Genomic DNA, 21,186 nt, shown 5'->3' with positions numbered 1-21,186 from the left:
TTGGCCATTTAATTGTGCAAGTTTTGAAACTGTTGGCAACACCATGATTGAAATATCATTGGGTAATACAGTTTCAGTCATAATTAGAGGTGAAACTCCTGTGCACATACGTATGTAAACTGAACTGTGCCTAATCGGGCCCTGGTGGCTTATGTTAACAACTCGTTAGTGACCGCGTGACTCTCTTGAGGTTTGTACTCGTTAGTGACTCTCTTGAGGTTGAACTCCTTTAGGAAATTTTGTGCTCCATCATACACTCTAAAATTTTTTCAGTTGACATCCTTTGGGGCATATCTTGTCCCCAAACAATAATCATCTGTCTTGCTTGTGTTTCTTTTCTTGAAAGCTCTGTGCTTGCTACTTTCCTGTCAAGAATGCCATGTCACGGTGATAACATGCATACCGTTCATGACCCGAAAGTACCAGGCCCGCAGTGTTAAAAAAGGGAAACACATGCAAGATGGGGGCAATTATTGTTGGGGTACAAGATAAACCTTGAAGGATGCAAGATTATCTTAGAGTGTAGTTGTTCAGACACACTTGTGTAGGTAACATGGCATGAAAGTAACTAGAACACGCATATATTGACAGGCCGGGCATCTACTACCATCTGTGTTGGTAGCTGGTGCCCATCCTGTCAATGTGTGTTGCTTAGTTTTAGTTTTTTTTCTTGTCGTAATACTTATACCAATGCACAAGCTAACTCTATGTGGAGCCTTCTTATTCACTGTTCTTTTTTTTTTTTTTCCTGTGAATCTAAAAGTCAACCCAACACATGACCTCCGAGTATCGTCTGCACTCCAGGAACTCGGCCCAGCACATCTGGTTCCCAATAGGTTTTAATCGACGAGTACTTGTTCGGGTGCTTCGCCCAATCGCTCTGCACATATTTTCTCCCGACACGCTTCTGCACTTTATTATTTCTTGTAACATATACATTCGTCTCCTTTGTTGCAAAATGTGAGTGTGGCAGCTGCATGTTGCTGCAGCACCTCTTTTCGGAAGAGAGCATGCCGAGCGTGCTGGTGGGAGACACAAAGAACTACCGTGACATTATCCAAGTTGGGCCAACCTTTACGGCTTCAATTCTGAAAGGTGATGCTCCCTCCCATTTTCTTTCCTTCATCCATAAAGCACATGGCAAGGATATGGCTTCATGACTACAGCGGCATGATAGTGCAATGAAATGGGCAAACGGACACAGCATTCACTGTTTAATCTTCTAATCGCTGTCGCAGCAAGAAGTGTCGAGGGTTTAGAAAAATTGAAGGAAGTGTTGGCTCCACGCTTCCTGTGCACATAAATAATATTAGGCTCGGATGTTTACTACAGTATTGCCTCTAGCAACTGCAAGACAATTCACGATGTTCAAGAAGTGTTGCAGGTGTCCTTTATATGCTACACAGCGAATTTTCACAAGCTCAATTAACGGTGCAGAAACTGAGTGCTCACAGCAATCGCATTGTTGTACTTCGTCTACTTTCTTGGCTACTTTTCTCACCGGAGAATTAAATGTTACTCTGACTTTGGTACCCGGAATCCCTGCCCATAACAGCTATTGCAGCAAAAAGGCCATTGGTTTCCAGGCAGGGTTTGACTTGGGAATGTCCATCATCAGTGGTTTGCCATACAAGTTCACACAGATGAAATTTTACAGCAGGTTTAGAGTCAGCCCTGCTGAACACAACACACGACAACTGTGTTTTCACTGTTGCCTTTATTTTGCATACAAACTTGGAATAAGTGTGTGTGGTGCTCCCTTGCTGCAGCATGCACGCTGGAAAAGTGGAGGGAACCGCCACAACCATGCTGCACACAGTATACACATGGCAATGCAATAACCTTGTGCGTCACGACAGATAAAGGGTCAACAGAATGAAAACAAAATACCTCATATTGCCGTGTATAAGTCGACCTGCTTTCTCTTTTTCTTGAAAAACGAGCGCCCCGAATTAGATAGAGCTGACCTGTATGTGGAGACTTCTTTGTTTGCGGCACACATGGTGGCATGCATGGGAAACTGACTTTATATTTGGCTGAAGTGAAGACCTTGGCTCAAAGTTGGCTCTGAAGTCAGTTTCCAGTCAATCTTTTAGCCAAAGATGTAGTGGCACCACATCTTGTATGTGCAATCAGTCACGCCAGTATGTCCACATTGTTGTGGAAGCACGTTCCGGTGGGGCTAGCAGTGAAAATGCCTTGGCAGGTTTGGTGTTGCTCACATGGAAGGCAATATTATTCTAGGAAGAGAACAGAAGCTCACAATGAGGAGAAGCTTTGATGTCTCAGAACGGTTCAATTAAATGTACGTAGTGACAAAACTGAGCATTGGAGGTAAGAGGCGTACAGTGTGGCGTGGTTTGTGAGGTGCTAGTGTAGCACTTCATTTTGATGACACCCAAAGCCTGATAGCTTTCAACACAACTCCAATGACAGGGACAAATATGTTGTCATTGGGAGCAATGTCAAAGATGACGACGCCAAACAGGTACGCTAGAAGACAGCAACAAAAAGTACAACTTTTTGAAACAAGAAATACCGTATTTTCGCGCGTATAACCTGTCCTTACATATTACCCACACCCATAATTTCAAACTCCACGAAAAAAAAAAAAAAAAAAAAAACTCGCGTATAACCCGCATGCTTATCCAAAAAAATGAGGAAAGATGTGGCCACAACTCCTTCGCTTCTCAATCAATTTCGCAAGCTGCATCTCAAGCTGGGGGTGCGTACGTGCCAGTCTTCGGGCTGCGAAATGCTCACCTGCTCTTGTTCGCAGTTTCGAGAGCCTCTTTTTTCTTCCGCCAGTTGCAAATGCAAGGACTCGTCGACGTCGTGCTTTCTCGCAGCAGCTCTGCTGCCGATTTCTTCAGCAGCGGCTACGATCTTCAGTTTCTCTTTCACTGTGAAAGACTGCCGCCGAGACACACTCATGATGCCTAAACAAGGCTGGCCAATTGTGCAAACTGGGCGTATAAGAAATGGCACCTGACGCGTGCGAAAAGCGTCTAACCAGGCTATGGATGTGGATCTGACTATACATGTGTTGGCCTCCTATTGGCTTAACACACGTTGATGTCGATAGGCATGCGGAAAATGCGGACTCTGCACGGCAGGCCGCGCATTGCAGTGAAGCCAACCACCACCCCCTCCCTTCCTTCGCGAATATTCGCAGATAACCTGCACCCCCACTTTTTAAGAAATAAAAAAAAAATTCGGTGCGGGTTATATGCAAGAAAATACGATAAATTTGCCATTCCTCATGTTTCTAAAACATTTTTTTTCTTTTTGTCCCAAAAGGTCCGAGTTAGGTAGGGGGCAGTAGTCATTTAATACTCAGAATCAACTCGTACACGGCAATATACAGTGTATGTAATGTACAGAACGCAAGATTGCACAGGATCAACATCTTTTTACAACAGGCTCATTGTTCACTATGCTCAATGACAACTCTTACATGTTGTACCCATCATTGGGCACTGCCCTTTGGGCTATTAAAAACATAAAACAAAACAAAGATTACACAAACAGCTGTCTCAAAACAAATTGACAGTTCTCGCACATCACAGACTTCAATTTATTTTAAAGTTTTAAAGAACAATAAACAACAAAAAAAAAAAAAAACAAGCTGTAACCCTGCACGGTCTTAGGTCACAAAATCTGCCAAAATGTGGCCCGATGCATGGAAGGGCCTAGTCGTGCAGCCCTCGAACTTGGACTCGGGACATACGTTCAAACAAAACTGACCACTTTTGTACACTGCTCACAAGATGCGTAACCCAAATCGTACAAACCTGCGAACACAGTGTCTCTGGCAAAGCCTGTGGCGGGCTGTAGACTATTACATTACACAAGTGCTGTCATTACAGCAATGAGTACACGCTAATCAGGGATACACCTCTCATGAAACACGCAAACATGCTGTGTAGGCACATGGAGTAAAAACAACTGTAGCACAACCATTAATTTACACTAAGTAGTATAGTCATACTGTTGGTAGTCTCTGAGGTAAACGTGAAAGAAAGATATGGAGAGGGGGAGGAGGGGCTGTCAAGGACATCTCTGACAACCCAGCAAATTCTGAGGTACAGAGGAGAGCAAGTGGAGCGTTCCTTCGTGTAAGTGAAAAACTGAGCAAAGTAAGTTGCACTGTTCTCTGGATTTGCAGCATGAAATGGCTATGTGCATTTGTAGAGTGCACACATGAGGCCATCATAAAAGAAGGGGACACTGAGAGAGAAACGCTAACGGCTTGCTCGTCTCGTCGTTTCTGAGGGGCTACCTGAATTCCTGAGGGAGCGCTCAAACCCCGCTAGGATTTCCCCGAGTAGAAATCTGCCAGAGCGACGCCTAACGCTCAGTGTTGGATCACAGAAGAAGTTGTCACGTGCAGTGCACTCCAGAACTTTGAACTTCAAGTTGAATTTGTGTCTTTTAACCGCAGAGTAAAAAAGAGCGACCCATTACAGAGCAAGCTGACCCCTAACGATCAGTCTTCGTGAATTGACCCACTCGAATCGAAGTAGAGACGAACCCGAATTTAACGAACCTGGTTAAAGCAAATTATCGTCTATATTGTACACGTAAAACTCACCGAGCGGTATACATTAAAATAGCCCCCTCATAACCAACTGGATATTTCATACATTGAACTCGGGACATCACCTGACACTTCAGGACAAATTTTCTGCAGTGGATGTTGTGTGCCTGTACTGTGCCAACATTAAGGGAAGTTGACTACAGCAGGCGTACACAGTCTAGTGCATCGAAAACACCATTCACAGTGACACTTAGAAACAGTTCGAGGCACAGGCCAGAATTACTGCCAAGGCATAGTTCTGTTTTCAATGATTCCTTGCTCGCTTCTTTTCTCTGCTGGAGATTTTGAAGAATCCATATTTACCGAATGCATCACAAAAATTTGTTCAATTTGGATACATCAAATTACCTGGTATACTGAAATATTTTTAGCGTGCATATCTGCTCTTCATAACTGGGTTTGACTGTAGTTTGAATCAGTGTGAATCAAACCCATTCTGAATCAACCAGCAGGAAGCTCGCTCTGATCACTAACTGGAATCCACCTCGAGTTGAGCACCTGGTTTGGTAGATTACTCTTTCAGAACTGCTAACAGGTGGTGCTGGAAAGGATGCAAGGACAAAAGAACATTGGCGCCGTCACCTTTAAACACCAGCACAGTGTTAACCGCTTGTTAATGTTGCCTACTAATGCTAAGAGGGTTTCGTGTCCAGCCTGCCACAGAATGTTAACAAGCTTCTTTGTCTCCACACCTGCTCTTATGATTGCATCGGAGTTTGATATGCTCTATATGTTCACACGTGCAAAGTGCTGCCGACATGATATTAAAGGCAACTGTCAATTTAAAATTAAATTAATTAAATTTTGTGGTTTTATATGCCACGACCATTGTCTGACTGTGAGGCATGCTGTTGTGGGGGACTCCAAATTATTTTTGACCACCTTGGGTTCTTTAACATGCGCCTAAATCTAATTACATGAGCGTTTTCACATTTCACCCCCATTGAAGAGCGGCCATTCTGGCACCCACGACCTTATCCGTAGTAGCACACCGCCATAAACGCTAAGCCACCACAGTGAGTAACTGTCTGCTTGAAACAGTTCTTTTTTTATGTCTTGAATGTTCGTGCACATAAGCCACCACTTTTGATTTCTTTTACTTTAGCTCTCATATACAATAGATTAATAATTGAAAATGTTCTAATTACTTGGGCTAATTTTTTTATCAATGCCCAGCCCTTCCTAATCATCACCATCACCGTCAGCCTTATCTATGCCCACTGCAGAACAAATGCCTCTCCCAGAGATTTCCAAAACCCCTGCCTGCTCCGAGGCCCGCATTAAAAAATGAACGCCCTCGCCCGAACAGGAATTGGCTTCCCTTCAGTATGTGGCCACTGCTTCCTTTACAGATCTTGTACCACTTGCTTCTCTAACAGATAACTCTTTGCCATCGGGCATAGAGGGAGGTATGAAAGAGTAATCTACCATTTTCCGCCTGTTTCACATTGTTTCACAGGCATGCATGAGCGGTGCAAGTTTCCACCATCAATGAACGAATGCCTCAAACATCTCTTTCTCCAACAAATGAATAATTCAAAATCCACTCAGTCGGAAGATTTTCCCATTTACCTTAATGAGCTTGCTAACCAAAACACTTGGAAGCATCTGTGAAAATGGTGCAGGACTTAGGACTGAGACATCTGCAAATTTGGCTATGCTTGTCAGTGTAGTTTATGCACCAAATTAAGTGTCTTAAAGAACAAAGCCAATATCAGAGATGTTAAGAATAGAATAGAATAGAATAGAATAGTAGTTTATACAGAGATTTAAAAATAAAATATCCTGGTGTACCGGGGCTAAAGGCATATATAGAGGCAAAACAAAGTCCTGCAGCTATGCCTCATACTTGAGACTTTCAATAAAACAAAACAAGATTTGCAACAACCAACTCCCACAAGATTGAAGTGGACATCCTGTGGCCACAGTTTTTTAAACACAGCAGCCCCACTATGTAGCTTTAGCTTCACTGCCAAACGAATTTCTTTAGTGTGTTTCCGCTATGGCGGGAACTTACAAGGAACTTACAATAGCCTACTACAAAGTGCCTGCAATGCAACCATGCTGCCAAACAAAAATTTTTAGGAAATCTCGCTAGAAATCAGTTACCAGATTCTCTAGCAGTGCAACAAAACCTTTGCTCGGACCATGAAATTTATTACTTCCTGCGTTGCACACTAGAAATGTAATGGGTTTTGCAAACCTTATGGAATTCTGCAAGAACAAACGATTAGGATTGGTAAGGTCTTCAAGTTGCTGCTTACTTGCAGAACCTCCCAAAATGAGCAAATGGCAGAAGGGATTCAGGAGTTTGCTTGCCAACACCCATTGTAAAGATATGTGGTACAGATCACACACATTCAGCACAATGGACTTGTATTGCACGTAAAAAGACAGAAGTTCTAGACTTTCGAATTGCTAGGACAGACTTCCAAAAGAGTCACACTTTTAACCGCAATTGCACAAGTGTTGACCATTCAGCAAGTCAGTGCTAGAGGACAGCAAGAATGGGTAAATCAGTAACGTAAACAGCTCATGTAGAGAGCATGAGAGCACATGCAAATTAGATCTTTGGCTGATTAACAGGGCCGGTATGCACTAAACTTATGTCTCATTAAGAGTTTTTCCTCACTGCCTGGTGCCCAGGAGCCTGCAAATCGCAATGGCGAGTGAAGTGACGAGACTATCGTACCAGTGGTAGCCAATTGTAGATGGAACTCACCTAAGAGCAGTTCTATGAACATTAACTCTGTTGCCCTCCTTATGAGGTGAAAATGCAGAAAAGAATCAACGAAATTTATGATGCCATAGTGACGTCACCTGTGTTGTCACTTCCGAGGCCTTTGAGCTGATAGCCCATTGACCCACCGGTAACTTAGGCATTGCTACATGGCCAGTTTTAATGGCTGTCGAGTCAATAGTCCATAGTGTTGACGGAGTTGTGTGGAACACTACTGAAATATCACTGGCCTTTGAGCAGTGAGAGTAGGACCCTCGTTAGCAGCATGCTTACAATAGCACACCATAAACAATGCAGTAAAAAATAAATGAAAAACTATTTACTTTATAAAAACAATTTATTCTCTTTTATCAACGACGACTGAAAGTCTCACTCTGCCAAATACAAAAACTGCAGCCAGCAGCCTCGATGTTGCCAGTGCACTCAAATAAAATGAGTTCCGATCTGTGAAAGATGCGAAAGTGCAGTAATACCATAACTAAAGAACTACACTGTTTCAGCATGACATTACAAACATCTTGCAGCAAAGAGAATGTATTTTGGATACTTAGATTATTTTTCACAGTATATCACTTTTGGGATGCGCAATGCACCATGCACCAAGTGCTTTGGTGTCCGATTACTGAACATCGCACCAGCCTTCAGGTTTACAGCATAGCAGTGACACAACTGCTTTGAGTTTGAAACAATTTGAGAATCTCGGAGGCCATCAACTCGACCGCCATTGAAAACTGCCCGTCCAACAAGGTTATAACATGATTTAGCTTTTTAGTGGTCTTTAAAGGTTAGTATACAACGAGCACACTTTCCTGCTTTTTCAGCATGCATGCCTCATCTTACTTAATTTCACTGACCCGCGCTGTTGATGCACTGAATGGCTCAGTGGCCGACACTTGCACGGTATTTTTAAAGATTTGGGCGGGCCAACACATCCTCTGTGCTCTGAACACCGACAAATCAGATAAATTCAAAGCTTTTATGCACCCAAGTCATAAAATGTATTGACAACTGTCCTGAGGAGCGTTATCGCACACTTGTAACTGCCAATGCTGCACCATATCTTGAACACAACAAAATATAAGAGAAAAAAAAAATACTGCAGTGTGTTCAGGCCTGAATCATTGTGCACCCTTTTACACTAACCACGGCTATACAACATGAATGCAACATGCACACCACTGTAGTAAAAGAAGAAAAAGAAAAGGACTGTTTCTGTGGTGCTTAACACAAACACTTGCGACCAGGTTTTCTGGCAACACCAAAGGAAACTCTCCTACAGCTACTGTACAACGTGACAGAAGTTCCCTACTCTGCCTTTGAAAAACAGCTGCAACAACAATTTAGCCGACAAACTGATCACAAATGTACAATTATAAACTCCGCAGCATTTCGGGAAGCTGCCCAAGAATCGCGCGCAATGTTGGCATCCCTAGAGCCAAAACACATGACGGAAAGGCGACCCTAATCTGTTGACGAGCTCACCCCTGAGTGTCGACGAGGTCGAACCATCGGGGGGTTCTAAATGCTGCACGACTCCTCTTCCTCTTCTTCGTCGTCACTACTGTGGAACGTCTGGAGCAGCAGCTTGTCTCGCACCTCCGCGTCTTCGGGGTACTCGTACTCTTTCTCGGCGTTTGGGAGGTAGTGCGTGCCACAGAAACGCTCGAAGTACTTCCCAACGTCGGGGTGCGTGATCACATCAGGGCTCGTAGACATTTCCAAGTTTTCTGCAAGACGGTTGATCACGTTGTTTGCGTGTGCCTTGTATGAGGAACGACTAAGTTGCATAAGTTATTACTCTTACAAACGAAAGTACTATGGGTGGTCGCAACCACGGGCAGCAATTCTCACAGAAAACAGCTATTTAATCATTACTGAATAATCGGGAATTATGATTTCTATGACTACCATCTAACTCAGCAGTTCTGCTCTGCCACCAAAAACAATAACTCTTTTCTTAGTAACCTGGCAAATATGGAAAGGAATATTGCTTTTTACAACACCTTTTTCCATAGACATGACATGCCTCATACTACAACTTACAACTATAACTTATAGTCACTACCATACTCTCTTCCAATGCTTATACAGACAAACCTCGATATAACGAACCTCGATTTAACAAAATTCGCGATGTAATGAACTATTTTTATTTCCCCATCTTAGTTCAATTGAATTAACGAAACCTCAATATAACGAAATTCTCGATATAACAAAGTTTTTCGCTGCAAGTACAACTTCGTTATCTAGGTTCGACTGTAAACCATTTTGAAAGAAATGAAATTGCTGTTATTCACCTCTCTCAAAAGTGTGTAAGAGACTGTTTTCTGTGACCATGTGCTGCTTTAAGAACTGTAGTGCCTCACAATCAGATCGCAGTTACGGCACGGAATACCCCAGATTTCAATTAATTAATTAATAACTGTACGGTTGCATTTTCCACTTCTATTTTGAATGGCAAGTGCATTTGCACAACAATGATACATTGTATTATAGTCTTCTTGTACCATTTCCTTAAAGGTTGCATTTGTGAAAGGCTCTTCGTGTATACGTACCCCGTCTGTACTACACATAAGTGTCTGTTGCTGCTATGTATCGGGGCTGCCACCTCGTCAAACTTAAAGTTGGAGTAAAGTCTAGTGACAGGGAAGAACTGTCATCCGCCTGAGAGCCAAACAAGACGGAGGATCACAGGGAGACAAAACCTTGACATAATCATCATCATCAGCCTATTTATGCCCACTGCAGGACCTGAGTTCTGTATGGATACTACTAGAGCAAAATGTTATATAGGAATTTTCAAGGCAGCCTCATAAAGTATTGCTGTTCAAACAACACGGAAACTTTCTAGAAGCGTTTGAATGGCAAATTTTCTAACAGAGTTAAATATGAGCATTTCCGAAAGACAGGCTTCGAAGATTGAGTCAGAAACTAAATATTTTTTCCTGTATAGTGATAACTGAAAAAAAAAAAAAATTCATAGGTGCACATCCTTCACTTGAGTAAGGGCCTTAATGCGACAGCATTGAGAAATCCTATCATAAGATGATTATTCGACAATATCTGCACAACCTCTACCTCATCATCATAAACCTATTTTAATGTCCACTGCAGCACGAAGACTGCGTTCTCCAATTGCCCGTGTCTTGTGCTGGCTGATTCCAACTTGCACCTGCAAATTGCCTAACTTTGTCACCCAACCTATTTTTCTGCCGTCCTCGACTGCACTTCCTTCCCTTTGCACCCATTTTGTAACACTAATGACCCAACGGTCATCTACCCTAGGCATCACATAGTCTGCCCAGCTCCAGTACATACCTACTTACATTACTGAAGGCCAAGTTTTGACCTGAGTAATACCACTGCGTTAAAGCCTTTGCAAGGAAGGACACGTACCATGCATTGGCATCAGGATCAGCCTTTGATTACAATGCCTTCAGGATTAACCCATCTTCCAATGCAGGGCACAAAGCTGATGGCATAGTTCTGACCTATATAAAGCTGTCGCACTAAAGTACCTACGAGGACAGCTATCACGTACTGGTTTCAGGATCGGCCCACCTACAATTTTCATTATGTTGCTGTTGGGACACGAGTTTCTTTTGCTTCAGCCGCCCTTGGGGCTGCTCGCCCTTTCCACTTGTCACTATTGGTGGAGATTGGAGGGCGGAGACGGCGGGGTGCAACCGGTTCGGAGGTGCGCTCGCTGCTCGCCCTTGCCTGCACAATGTGGCCCTCTCGCGGCCGCTACATTGCCTCTTTGATTGTGGATTGGCATGCGTTAGAAACCCGGGTAGCAATACTGATGGCTCAGTTCTGGTCTGTATAATGCTATTGTATTAGAAAAGTTTCAGTGATGCAAACATGGTGAGGTCCACTAGGGAAACAAAGCAACATTCTACGTAAACTGGGATAACGTATCTCCACTCAAGCAAACATTCTAATACACATGTGTATTAGTGTAAATAAATTTTATATTTATGTATAAGTTACATAGTTATTAGTATGATAGGAGTTTACATTAGTCTAGTACAATTGATTATTAGTTCTTTAGGAATTAGCATTGGGTTCAAATTAGTTTATAACTAATTTATATTAGCTGTAAACCAGTTTTGAAGTTATATGGATTTGCGCACGTACAGTGTTACAGTGCTTGCCGATAGGCTAAATACAAATACATATCTAGTCCATCACCAATGCATTAGAACTATAATGATAAAGCTTTTGGCTTTGTAAATTGTAAGAGCACCAGCCATTATCTTGTAAAATAATTTCTATTAGGTTAGAATACAAATAATCCTATTGGTTGTCAGTAAGCAAGTAAAAGAACCTGCTATTGAATAACATATAAGAACAGATTAGAATAATAATAAGCTATTCATGTTCTTCTCTACTGCAATTTCTACTCAATTTCAAAGAGAAAATATAATCTAATGGTGCAGGGTTAAACTGCACGTGTATTGTGTGCAAATATTTTGCCTCTAAATTCAGTTTAATCAGATCCCCGTAGTTTTTCAGCGTCTCCTGTTACAGTGAAAACCCAATAATTCGAAATCTTATAATTCAAATCAATGGAAAATTTGGACTACTTCGTTGGTCCCGGCAAAGTCATTTGTATTTGAATAGAGAAAAACTGCTGCGAATTCGAACTCCAAAAACAACGCAACAGTTGTTTCGAGCCAAACTTCTTCTCACTCCCATGAACCACATTACGGACAAACCCGAGTCAAAGGCGAAGCAAATCGCTACCTACTATAATGTCGCATGCCGTAAAAATAACGAGGAAAGACGTGCAGGAAGCCGAGATCGAACCGCAGAAAGCATAGCAGCGTGTGCCCTTTATACCCATCCGGCTTACAAGGAGCAGGGTGCACTCGCTCACGCTACCATGCATTCACATTGAAATAAGTTTCTGGGCCCCCTTGTAGTTCGAATTAACAAGATTCTACTGTATCTACTTCTAGCCCGCCAAGCTACATTGCAAGAACTCAGTCCTTCAAATCAACAAGAGCCAAACATTTACTGGCCCCTTTATTGATTCAGGAAATTTCTTTTAGAATCTGAGGTCTAAAAGAAATTTCCTGAATCAATAAATCCTATTTACGCTACTCCAGCAACTATGGTGGCTAGAGTAGCGACAGCTTCTACTCAACCGGATTGCCCAAAGCAACATGCCAAATTGTGAAGATATTTGTGACTGCTTATATCCTTATAGATATACACAAAAAAATCATGCAGATCACATGCACTGTGGGAACCAGAGTAAGTAAAGCTTTGACAAGCTGGCAAGACAAAAAGGCGCACGGTAAGAATTGCACAGTGAAGTTTCGTGACGAACGCGTCCTGTAATGGTCATAAGTCACGGTGGCACACTTTGCAGAGCAAAGGTTAAGTTTTATTCAGGGGCAATATTCTCGAGTGACCATGTTTGATGATACTATCACCTTCCCGATATTTCATGTGACCTGACACCAGACGCATCGAAGTAGACAGCCAAAAGCATTTCTGGCACTGGGCAAAGATGGCGAACTTGGCATAGCGTCAGAAATGCTGTCAGCTTAATAAGCGACAACACGTCCGGTGACGAGTTACGCAAAATCTCGCGACAGTGGTCGTACCAACGACAGCGACAATGACAGTATGGTAGCTGGAGTAACGACAGCTTCTGCTCAGCTGGACAGCCGACAGCAATATGCCAAATTGTAATAAGGTGGGCAAGTAAAGGCCCGCGTTATAATGAAAAAAAAAAAAAAAGATAGATAGGGCCAAAGAGAGAGAGAGCGAGCCCAAAAATTCCTTGACGGCTACATGACTACCAATAGCCGAGGGGCATCATACCTTGAGCAGCATATCGGTTGGAGCCGTCTTCGACTAGCACGTTGTAGAAGGGCTGCCTGTCCTCGTGGCTAAGGTTGTGCACACCCATCTGGAAGATCCAGTCCCGGTTGGCTGCACACTTGCCGTCCCAGCCGTAGATGACACACTGGTAGTGATACCTGCACGGGCCAACAGGAGCCCCGTCAGCTTCCTTGCACAACGCAATAAGCTTCACATCAGCGCCTGACCAGTCTGCGGTTACTGCCACAACAACTTCACCCCGTAACCCCACAAAGCCTCAGCACCATACCACTTCAGGGAAAATTAAAACACCTTTATTGCTGGCCATTGATATTAAATTTATGCAACACACAACAACAATCAAGTGCCATTTTATTTATAAATAGTAATAGTAAATAGTAATCCAAACCACACAGAAGTTTGCAGGAAGATGGTGGTGCAAGTGATGAGCAGTAGTTGAACAAGGAATATTCCTTGCTCAACTTCTGCTCATCAATAGTAAATAGCAGTGGTACTTATAGCTATCAATTAGTAATTAGTAACTCAAGCTTAGTTCCAGCCTATCAAAATGATACTATGAGCGTTGCATTGTTTGCCTCACCTAAATCCTAATTTTGAGGTGCCCAATTAAGCCTAAATATACAATAGAGAGAATTAACTGGCGCCTGAAGAGGATACGGAGTCCACGAGTGAATGCTGGAAAAAGAAAAAAAGAGGTGAAAAAGGCTCACTTCTTGTGCCGCATGATCATGCCCACGGCGTAGGCCACCTTGGCGTGCGACCGGGGCTCTGTGCGGAGCTTGCGGGGCTGCCTCTGCGAGCGGTTCTCCCTCCGCTGCTCTAACGCCACCATCTGGCTCTGGGCGGTGCGATACATGTAGGCCACAATGCCACTGGACGCCGGGTGTGCTGCCTCGATTCCCTTGAGCAAGCTCAGGATCTGCAGAATACCAGGGGCAAGGGCTGAGTGCCTCTGTTTTGGAGTTATCCCCTTGAGCAGTGCACAACGTTTGGGCTAGGTGGTTTGCATGGCTCGTGAAAAGCGAGAGAGCGCAGCAAGACGACAACAGATAGGGATAGAACAACACAGGCGCTGACTAACAACAGTGGCTCTATTGTAGCAAGGCAATATACTATAGCGAACACAGCCCCACACACGCGTGCAATCTCATTGTTAACGAATGATAACGCGTCAATAAAGAATGAAGTTTTTATCATCATTTGTACGTGCCGTTACGAGCAAGTTTATATTCACTTCACCATATATCGTAACATGTAGATTGTTTTAATTTTTGCTGGTTTCCGTTCTTCACCGAATCATTGCTGATGGCAGGTTATTGCTCGGTGTAAGATGCGCCTGCTGTATCTGAAATTTCTTCAATGTTGTCACTGGTTCTTATAGCCAAAAAGTCTTGTCTAATGAGATTGTGCTCACATCATGAATAGAGTTGCAGATTCTTGAATGTAAGCGAGCACCAGTGATTAGACTGGAAGGCACGGCAATGCACATATAGATTGATGATGGACTTGCTTCGCATATTCAGATTCGAAGACTGATGAAGACCGAGCTCGCTGCTATGGTTTTGGCTTGAGTGTTGCCGGTTTTCTTGAAGGACAAGTTCGGCCAATGAAGAATTAGACTGTTAATTCACAGTTTTAGCAGTGTTTGATTCTTCACATTAACTACAGCATGACAATGTCCCATAATTCGTTTCGTCTGTTTTTGCTACACTGAAGTTCGGACGTGTTGAACTATTTTTAGAGCACGTGAGCCAGTTTGCTGTAACTCTGTTCGGCAGCAATTGCGCATTTCTGGAGAACCAGCTGGAATATTTGCGGCACCTGCTCATAGTTGATGCCCAGGTGCAGGTAGACGCGTGCCAAGAGAAGCCGGTGCTCAATGTCTCCCCGCATGGGGTCACTCCGGTGCCGTCCGCGACCTTCAAAAAGCTCGAGCAGCTCCAGGGCGTAGCGGAGTCCCTGCATGCCCAGGTTACCCTCAAACTGCCGCCACGCCTCCACCAGGTTCCAGCACATCCGCACCAGCACCTGCAGGGCATGTATGCACACAAGGTCACAAGGAGAATGAACTTACAGGTATGTTCCAAATCATAGTGGGGGTCGAATTGATACCACAGCATGAGAATTGATATTAGTGCGTCAAACCGGCTATCCGGTTTAACCGGAGGGAAGTGAATCCGGTCTCGAAAACCGGTTATCCAGTTACCCAGATTTCAAGGAACAGATATTTAGGATATCTGGTTTAAATAACCGGTTAGCCGGATATTCGAATATTCGAACACAAATATTTGGTGTTTAAAAAAAGGAAAGGCAAGGAGGTTAACCAGAGCAGATATCGGGTTTGCACAAGCCGGTTGCAAAAATAACTACAAATATAAGAATACAAGAGGGAAACAGGTAATTTCGGCACAAGTACAGAAGAACAATTATCCGGGTATCCGAATATCTGGATACTATTAACCAAATAACCGATCACTCCAGCTATCCGGTTTTCAAATTCGAATAACTGGTGAATCGAATAACCGGATAACCGTTTTTTCCGCAAAACTGGTTTAATGCTGCTGCACTAAATGATACCAACTTGTCCAGCTGTTAGTTTTTATCCCCTTCAGGTGGGAATTATGGCGGACTGTCTACAAATGTGTGAAATTTACATAGCTTCCGAAGGCACTCGGCACTCCACTGCAAGAAAGACAATGTGGTAGGATGGCGCATCGTCCATTTTCTGATGAGTCATCATAATTAGAGGGCAATAAATTATCTATTTATTGTTTAGTCAGTAATGCTTTGCTTTCGCATAGGCTACTATGCGAAAACAAATGCTACAATATAGGCTACTTTGCTGTCCTAGTGAGCAGACAACGCAGAGGAGTGCTACAATGGGGAGCTGGGCGTTGAAGTGTATTTAAGCGAGCACAGTCAACGGATTCACAATCGTTTTGAAGGCCCGTAGAACTGGCCAGTGTGCGAAACCTTGAGGGTGAGCGCTGTCTGGCTAGAGGCACCACTTGGAAAGACGCATGTTTTAGGAAAGAGATGTGCATGAGTCGTCAAACTGTAGAGGTCTTGTTGTCAGTCGTCGGCAATGATGCAGATTAAGTAGCACCAAACCTTCAATTAAAATGTAGGAGAAATGAGTGACCTTTTACTTCTAATGAATTTTTTTTAAAGGTAATTCCTCGCAGAAATCTTTCAGTTTGCCATTGAATAAAAAATTGGGTGCAAGGGAGCAAATGACGTCCAGAGGGGTTAGTGTTCCAATACACAGTCTGACATAGAGAAAAGCTGTCTTCTTAAACTTCAAGCAAGACAGCTTTGCTTGCTGGAACAAATTGGAATAGTGCTTGCCATAGTTGACTACATAGACAGCACAGTGGACAGCAACCATCTTAAGGCTCATTATATTAGGTGGTGTTCAAAACAATGTGGCCATGATGTGTTTTTGGCACCTGCAGTATGCAAAAGGATAACCACTGAAATAAGTCTTACAGTGGAGCTGTATAAGGGAGTTCCACAATGGTTTTTGCACAGCGGCAATAACGTGTGGCGGCGTCATGATGTTCGAACTGCCCATGAATAAAAAAGTTTTTTTTTTCTTCTGATGCTTTCTTTTTGTTAAACATTGTTAATCAGTTGGTAGTGGCACTTGTGGGTGTCTCTTATCCTATCCTCCTATCATTAGTGGGTGTCCCACTAATGATAGGAGGTCCCCCTGGCAGTTTCTTACTCTGGGACCTCCTGATGCTGTACATAATATATAAGCCCGTTTTTTGTACATGCAATAACAAACAATAAACTTGAACTTGAACTCTTTCTCTGTGTGGCGTCTGTTTTTACACCATTGAAAAGAATGTGGAGTACGCTACGCCAAATTGCCCAGCAGAAAATTATTTTTGCCAAGATAGCATCAATAATGTATGCTATACTGATTTATAACCAATCTAGCCAAAGACAAGTTTCGTTGCAGTCATCCTTTAATAGTTCTTTTAACATTCTGCTTGAAGCTGACAGCCGAGACAAACACTGACCTTCGGTGTGCGGAGCACACTGTAGCAGGTCTTCCTGTCCAGTTGCAGGTTTGGGCACAGTGACACGCATTCACCCTGTGCCATGAAGCGACCGCCGTGGTAGACATCGATGTAGGTGTATCGCTGCTCCTCTGGCAACCTGCAGCATCAGCGCCGACATGTATGATGCAGCCTTCTTGTTGCAGGGCTTTCCTTCTCGATTTTGGAGAACAAGCTAACAGCCACACACGCTGAAAACACAGCCGAAGCTCGATATGACGAACACGGATATAATGAAGTCAACATGAACTTTGGTTGTCCGTGCTTTAGTTCAAGGGGTATTCTACTGCTTTAGAAAACCAGCACTCGCCAGGAGCTGCTATGGTAGCTTGAGTATCCTACTAAAATATGCTGATGTAGTAGTGTGGCAGGGACGCCATGAAAATGCTATGATATCTTGAAAAAATGACAAATGTGCCTGTACTAACGCTTAATAACGTCCACCACATCCGGTCAAGCTCTGTCTGTGGCAATGCACATTCCAAGGAGCCCATCCGCTGTTACGTGCTAGCACACCAGTGCCCAGTTAGATTGGATGCCAGTCACATGTCCCTCAATACGAGTGGTGAACTTGCTGTTGTTAACTCAAAGCATGTCCAACTAAAAACTGCTTCCTCCACCCGCTGCTGATGGCATGGGAAGTTTCAGCACTGGCTGCCTATAGTAGCCCCAAATTTACAAGATCTGATACAACTGCGATTGCAGTGAAGAGAATATTTGTTTTCCCATGCCTAAAGATGCATATTTGGTAGCAAAAATGTAAAATACTCAGCAAGAAGCACTTTGAGCCTTTTGTCGTGACCGCAGGTCTGAAACGACATTAATTAAAGCTACCACCACTGCCTTTTTAGTTATCTCGCAGCCTTGAACCAGCATTTACAGTAGTTTTGTGATGTTGTGAGGCCTAGCTACTTCAACCTTCGCTATCAAACTTCCTGCTGTTCGGTGCCGTGTTTTTTATTTAAAGGATTCATCGCTGTAGGCAATGGCGCTGACTGTACCTTTGTCATCCCAGCCGATGGCGTCGAAGTGCGGAATGCACAGCAAGGATCTAAAGCATTGCATAATGCTAATTCCCAAAAGTCAAATTCGCTAAAATACAGCTACGTTTTGCAGCGAAGCATACCAAGAGTGCAAAGGGGCCACGGTCATGTGACACAAAATGTGTGCCTTAATTACACATGCGTGCATCCCCTGTCTCCTGACAAAGTATGAGCACCGAGACGCCTAGTAAGTGTACTGGCAGGATTTCAAAGCTATTTCAGAAGTGGCTGTGGACATTAGAGTCCTTCAGGGCACTTAAAGGCATGCATTCGTTTTTTTAAGACTGCTCGATTTCTCAGACGTTTTCGAGGTCCCTAGGGAGTCCGAAAAATTGGACATTGACTGCATTCCGTAAGACAGCAGTAGCAGTCACAATCAGCAAAGTCCAGGAGGTTTCACAAAAAAGAAAGATTTCCTTTAAAAAAGAACACGTCACTTGGAGCCACTTTCACTTACAGAGGGTGCTCCAGCCACTTGAGAAGGAAGTGTGTAGGGAAGTTGACCGGCAGGCAGAGAATGCCCAGGCGCCTGGCCACCGCTCCGTATATGACACACAGTGTCAGTGGGATCCCGCTTTTCTTTTCCAAAACCTGCATCGATTGCGCAATCGGTCAACGCGATTAACGCTTCATATCACTATTAACCCTGTCATGCTCAACATATCATATATTCCATGGTTTGATGCCTCAAAATGCTGATTTAAGCACAGGAAACTTAGCACAAAGCTCATAGCTGCATTTTTTATTGCTGGAGTGAAGTTTCAGCTGTGTATAGTTGATAAAGCCAGCTACTAACTAATTAATCACTACAAATTATGTCTTCACTCAAATAACATTTCATGTTTTTTTTTTTTCTTGTACAAATGCATTCTTCATGGCCAGAGATAAAGGTGATCAAGTTGTTTCAATTTTCCTTAATGTGAAACTGTGCTTGGGGATTACAGGGTTAAAGGGACACTAAAGAGACAAATAGATTTACCTATATTAGCAGTACATTACGCTTCTACAACAGCACCAAAATAAAGCCACACTTATCGTGAGAGGAGGCTTGATAAATCACAGGTGGCGCCAATGCCTTGAATTTCTCGCACTACCTCGCCATGGTATTATAGATTTTGACGGTGTCTGTTCTGGCCTTGATAGTTTCGTATAAGTAAGTATGGACTAAATCGTACTGTAAAAGAGTCAAAGACTGAATCAACAAAGTTGCAGGAGCTTTTACTGAGCCAGAACATCAAAAATACGAAAAAACACTTTGAAATCCGTGCTGTCACACTGACATATTGGCATCAGTCTGAATTTAAAACATGGAACTTTAACCTTCATTTTCTGTTTTGATAATCAACCTATCACCACAAAATTTAAGTTTTAAGCTTGATCTTCAGTTTTTTTTAAATATGCCAATTTTTTTTCAGCTTTGTAAAAAAAAGTGCTTTGTAAAAAAAAAAAAAAAGTCGGTCAGCTGAGTTAATTTTTTTTTTTTTTTAATTAGGAAGCTTTGTCAAATTCAGTGCAGTGGATGCCCAACAAGATTATTTGTTTTCGGGTATTTAGATAGGATCTCCTAAAGTAAAGCTGCCTCTAAATTACACAACTTTAATTCAAAACGGTTTAACGGTTTTCTAGTGATAAAATTTCATTTCACATACACCTGGATAGAGAAACTGGAGTTGGCCCTAAGCTAATGCTTTACTGTAATGATGGGTTCAATCCAACAGAACCTTTTCAAGACTGTTAAGTTGTTTTCACCATGTCGCAGCAATGCTCAGCACTAAAACGATTGCAAAGTGATAAATACAATTTGTTTACTGCCCTTCAAGCAATTGCAAGAGCTGCAAGGCCACACTGCAGATATAAAAACGCTTTTGTAGCACACATGTTCATTATTTCAGCAATTTGCGGTTAAATGCCATGTTTTGGGGCACATGGTGCCGCAGTAAATCTATCTTGCTGCTGCAGAGTTGATCAGCTTTTGGCAACAAAGGACACAACACATGAAACGTGAACATACAAAAAGGGCATTCACTGTCCATTTTATACATTGCCAGCTATCCAAAATACAAGGAATGGTTGTCAAATGAAAGAACTCTGAAGAACGGAGCAAGTCTGATTCACCGCATAAGGATACATACAAGAGCGAATGTTTGTTCAAGCTGGGCTACAAGGCCTGCCACTCAGTTTCATACATAGCAGGCAACACTGTGGCAGTTATGCAGTTAGTGCGGTCATAGATTTCTCTACTTCGCGTGTGTCGCAGTAAAGCAATGCCATTATGGAATAACTACTTCATATGTTACAACTACAACTTCTGCATGCAAGGTTACGTCAGATACCATATCTTTTGTGCACCTCTGTGCTTCCAGTACAGGCGACGCAGTATGTTCACGAGTTACGAGCGCAGGTGGTGCGCTATGGTCACTGGTCACAGAAATGTGCCACTCTGCTCGTTTAGCAGTAAATTGGTTCAAGTTTGCTGCACCTTGCATGTAATAAATACCTCACGTTTTGCGACGTAAATGTTTGAAACTTAATGTTTACATCGAATTACACGACGACGATACATACCTATCTTTTTCTTTCATATCTGACGCACTATTCTTTGGCCACAAATGCGAGTAGTGAGTGAAGCGTTTCTATCCTTCAGAGTGTTGCCCGCTATATATGAAATGCAGTAAAGGTCATTCGTGGGTGTGGTCTTGTGAACTAGAGCACGTATGAGCGATTGTGTTCACCTAGCCCAGTGGCACGCTCTGAAGCCAGGTAATGTTTAATACTACCCTGGCAAGTGAACGAGAATTTGTGATTGGCAGTCAGGCTCTCGAATCTGTGCAAGAGTAACAAGATGCCTTTAGTGGAACAGTCTCGTAAAGCGCACCA

At 43.0% G+C, this 21,186-nt stretch overlaps 1 protein-coding gene across 3 annotated transcripts in view; it reads right to left on the bottom strand.

Moving 5' to 3' along the window:
- The window catches only part of LOC119433449 (F-box only protein 21-like), a 39,667-nt gene that overhangs the window by 3,054 nt on the left and 15,427 nt on the right, over positions 1-21,186 (bottom strand). The window contains exons 5-11 of one of the 3 annotated variants that reach the window (XM_049659191.1): positions 18,767-18,900; positions 17,228-17,366; positions 15,021-15,227; positions 13,910-14,118; positions 13,179-13,336; positions 8,823-9,067; positions 1,699-2,240 (exon numbers count right to left, since the gene is read on the bottom strand). In XM_049659191.1, coding sequence (XP_049515148.1) covers positions 8,859-9,067; positions 13,179-13,336; positions 13,910-14,118; positions 15,021-15,227; positions 17,228-17,366; positions 18,767-18,900 — 1,056 coding nt within the window. In that variant the 3' untranslated portion in view covers positions 1,699-2,240; positions 8,823-8,858. Of the gene's footprint in view, positions 1-1,698; positions 9,068-13,178; positions 13,337-13,909; positions 14,119-15,020; positions 15,228-17,227; positions 17,367-18,766; positions 18,901-21,186 lie in introns of those variants that run through there. The other 2 variants (XM_049659192.1, XM_049659190.1) reach the window with 2 other exon arrangements.

Source organism: Dermacentor silvarum, chromosome 11 (genome assembly GCF_013339745.2).
Source record: "Dermacentor silvarum isolate Dsil-2018 chromosome 11, BIME_Dsil_1.4, whole genome shotgun sequence".
In the NCBI taxonomy this organism is placed as follows: Eukaryota; Metazoa; Arthropoda; class Arachnida; order Ixodida; family Ixodidae; genus Dermacentor; species Dermacentor silvarum.
The sequence above is the reverse complement of the archived record's forward strand: the minus strand, read 5'-3'. Positions and strand labels throughout refer to the sequence as shown.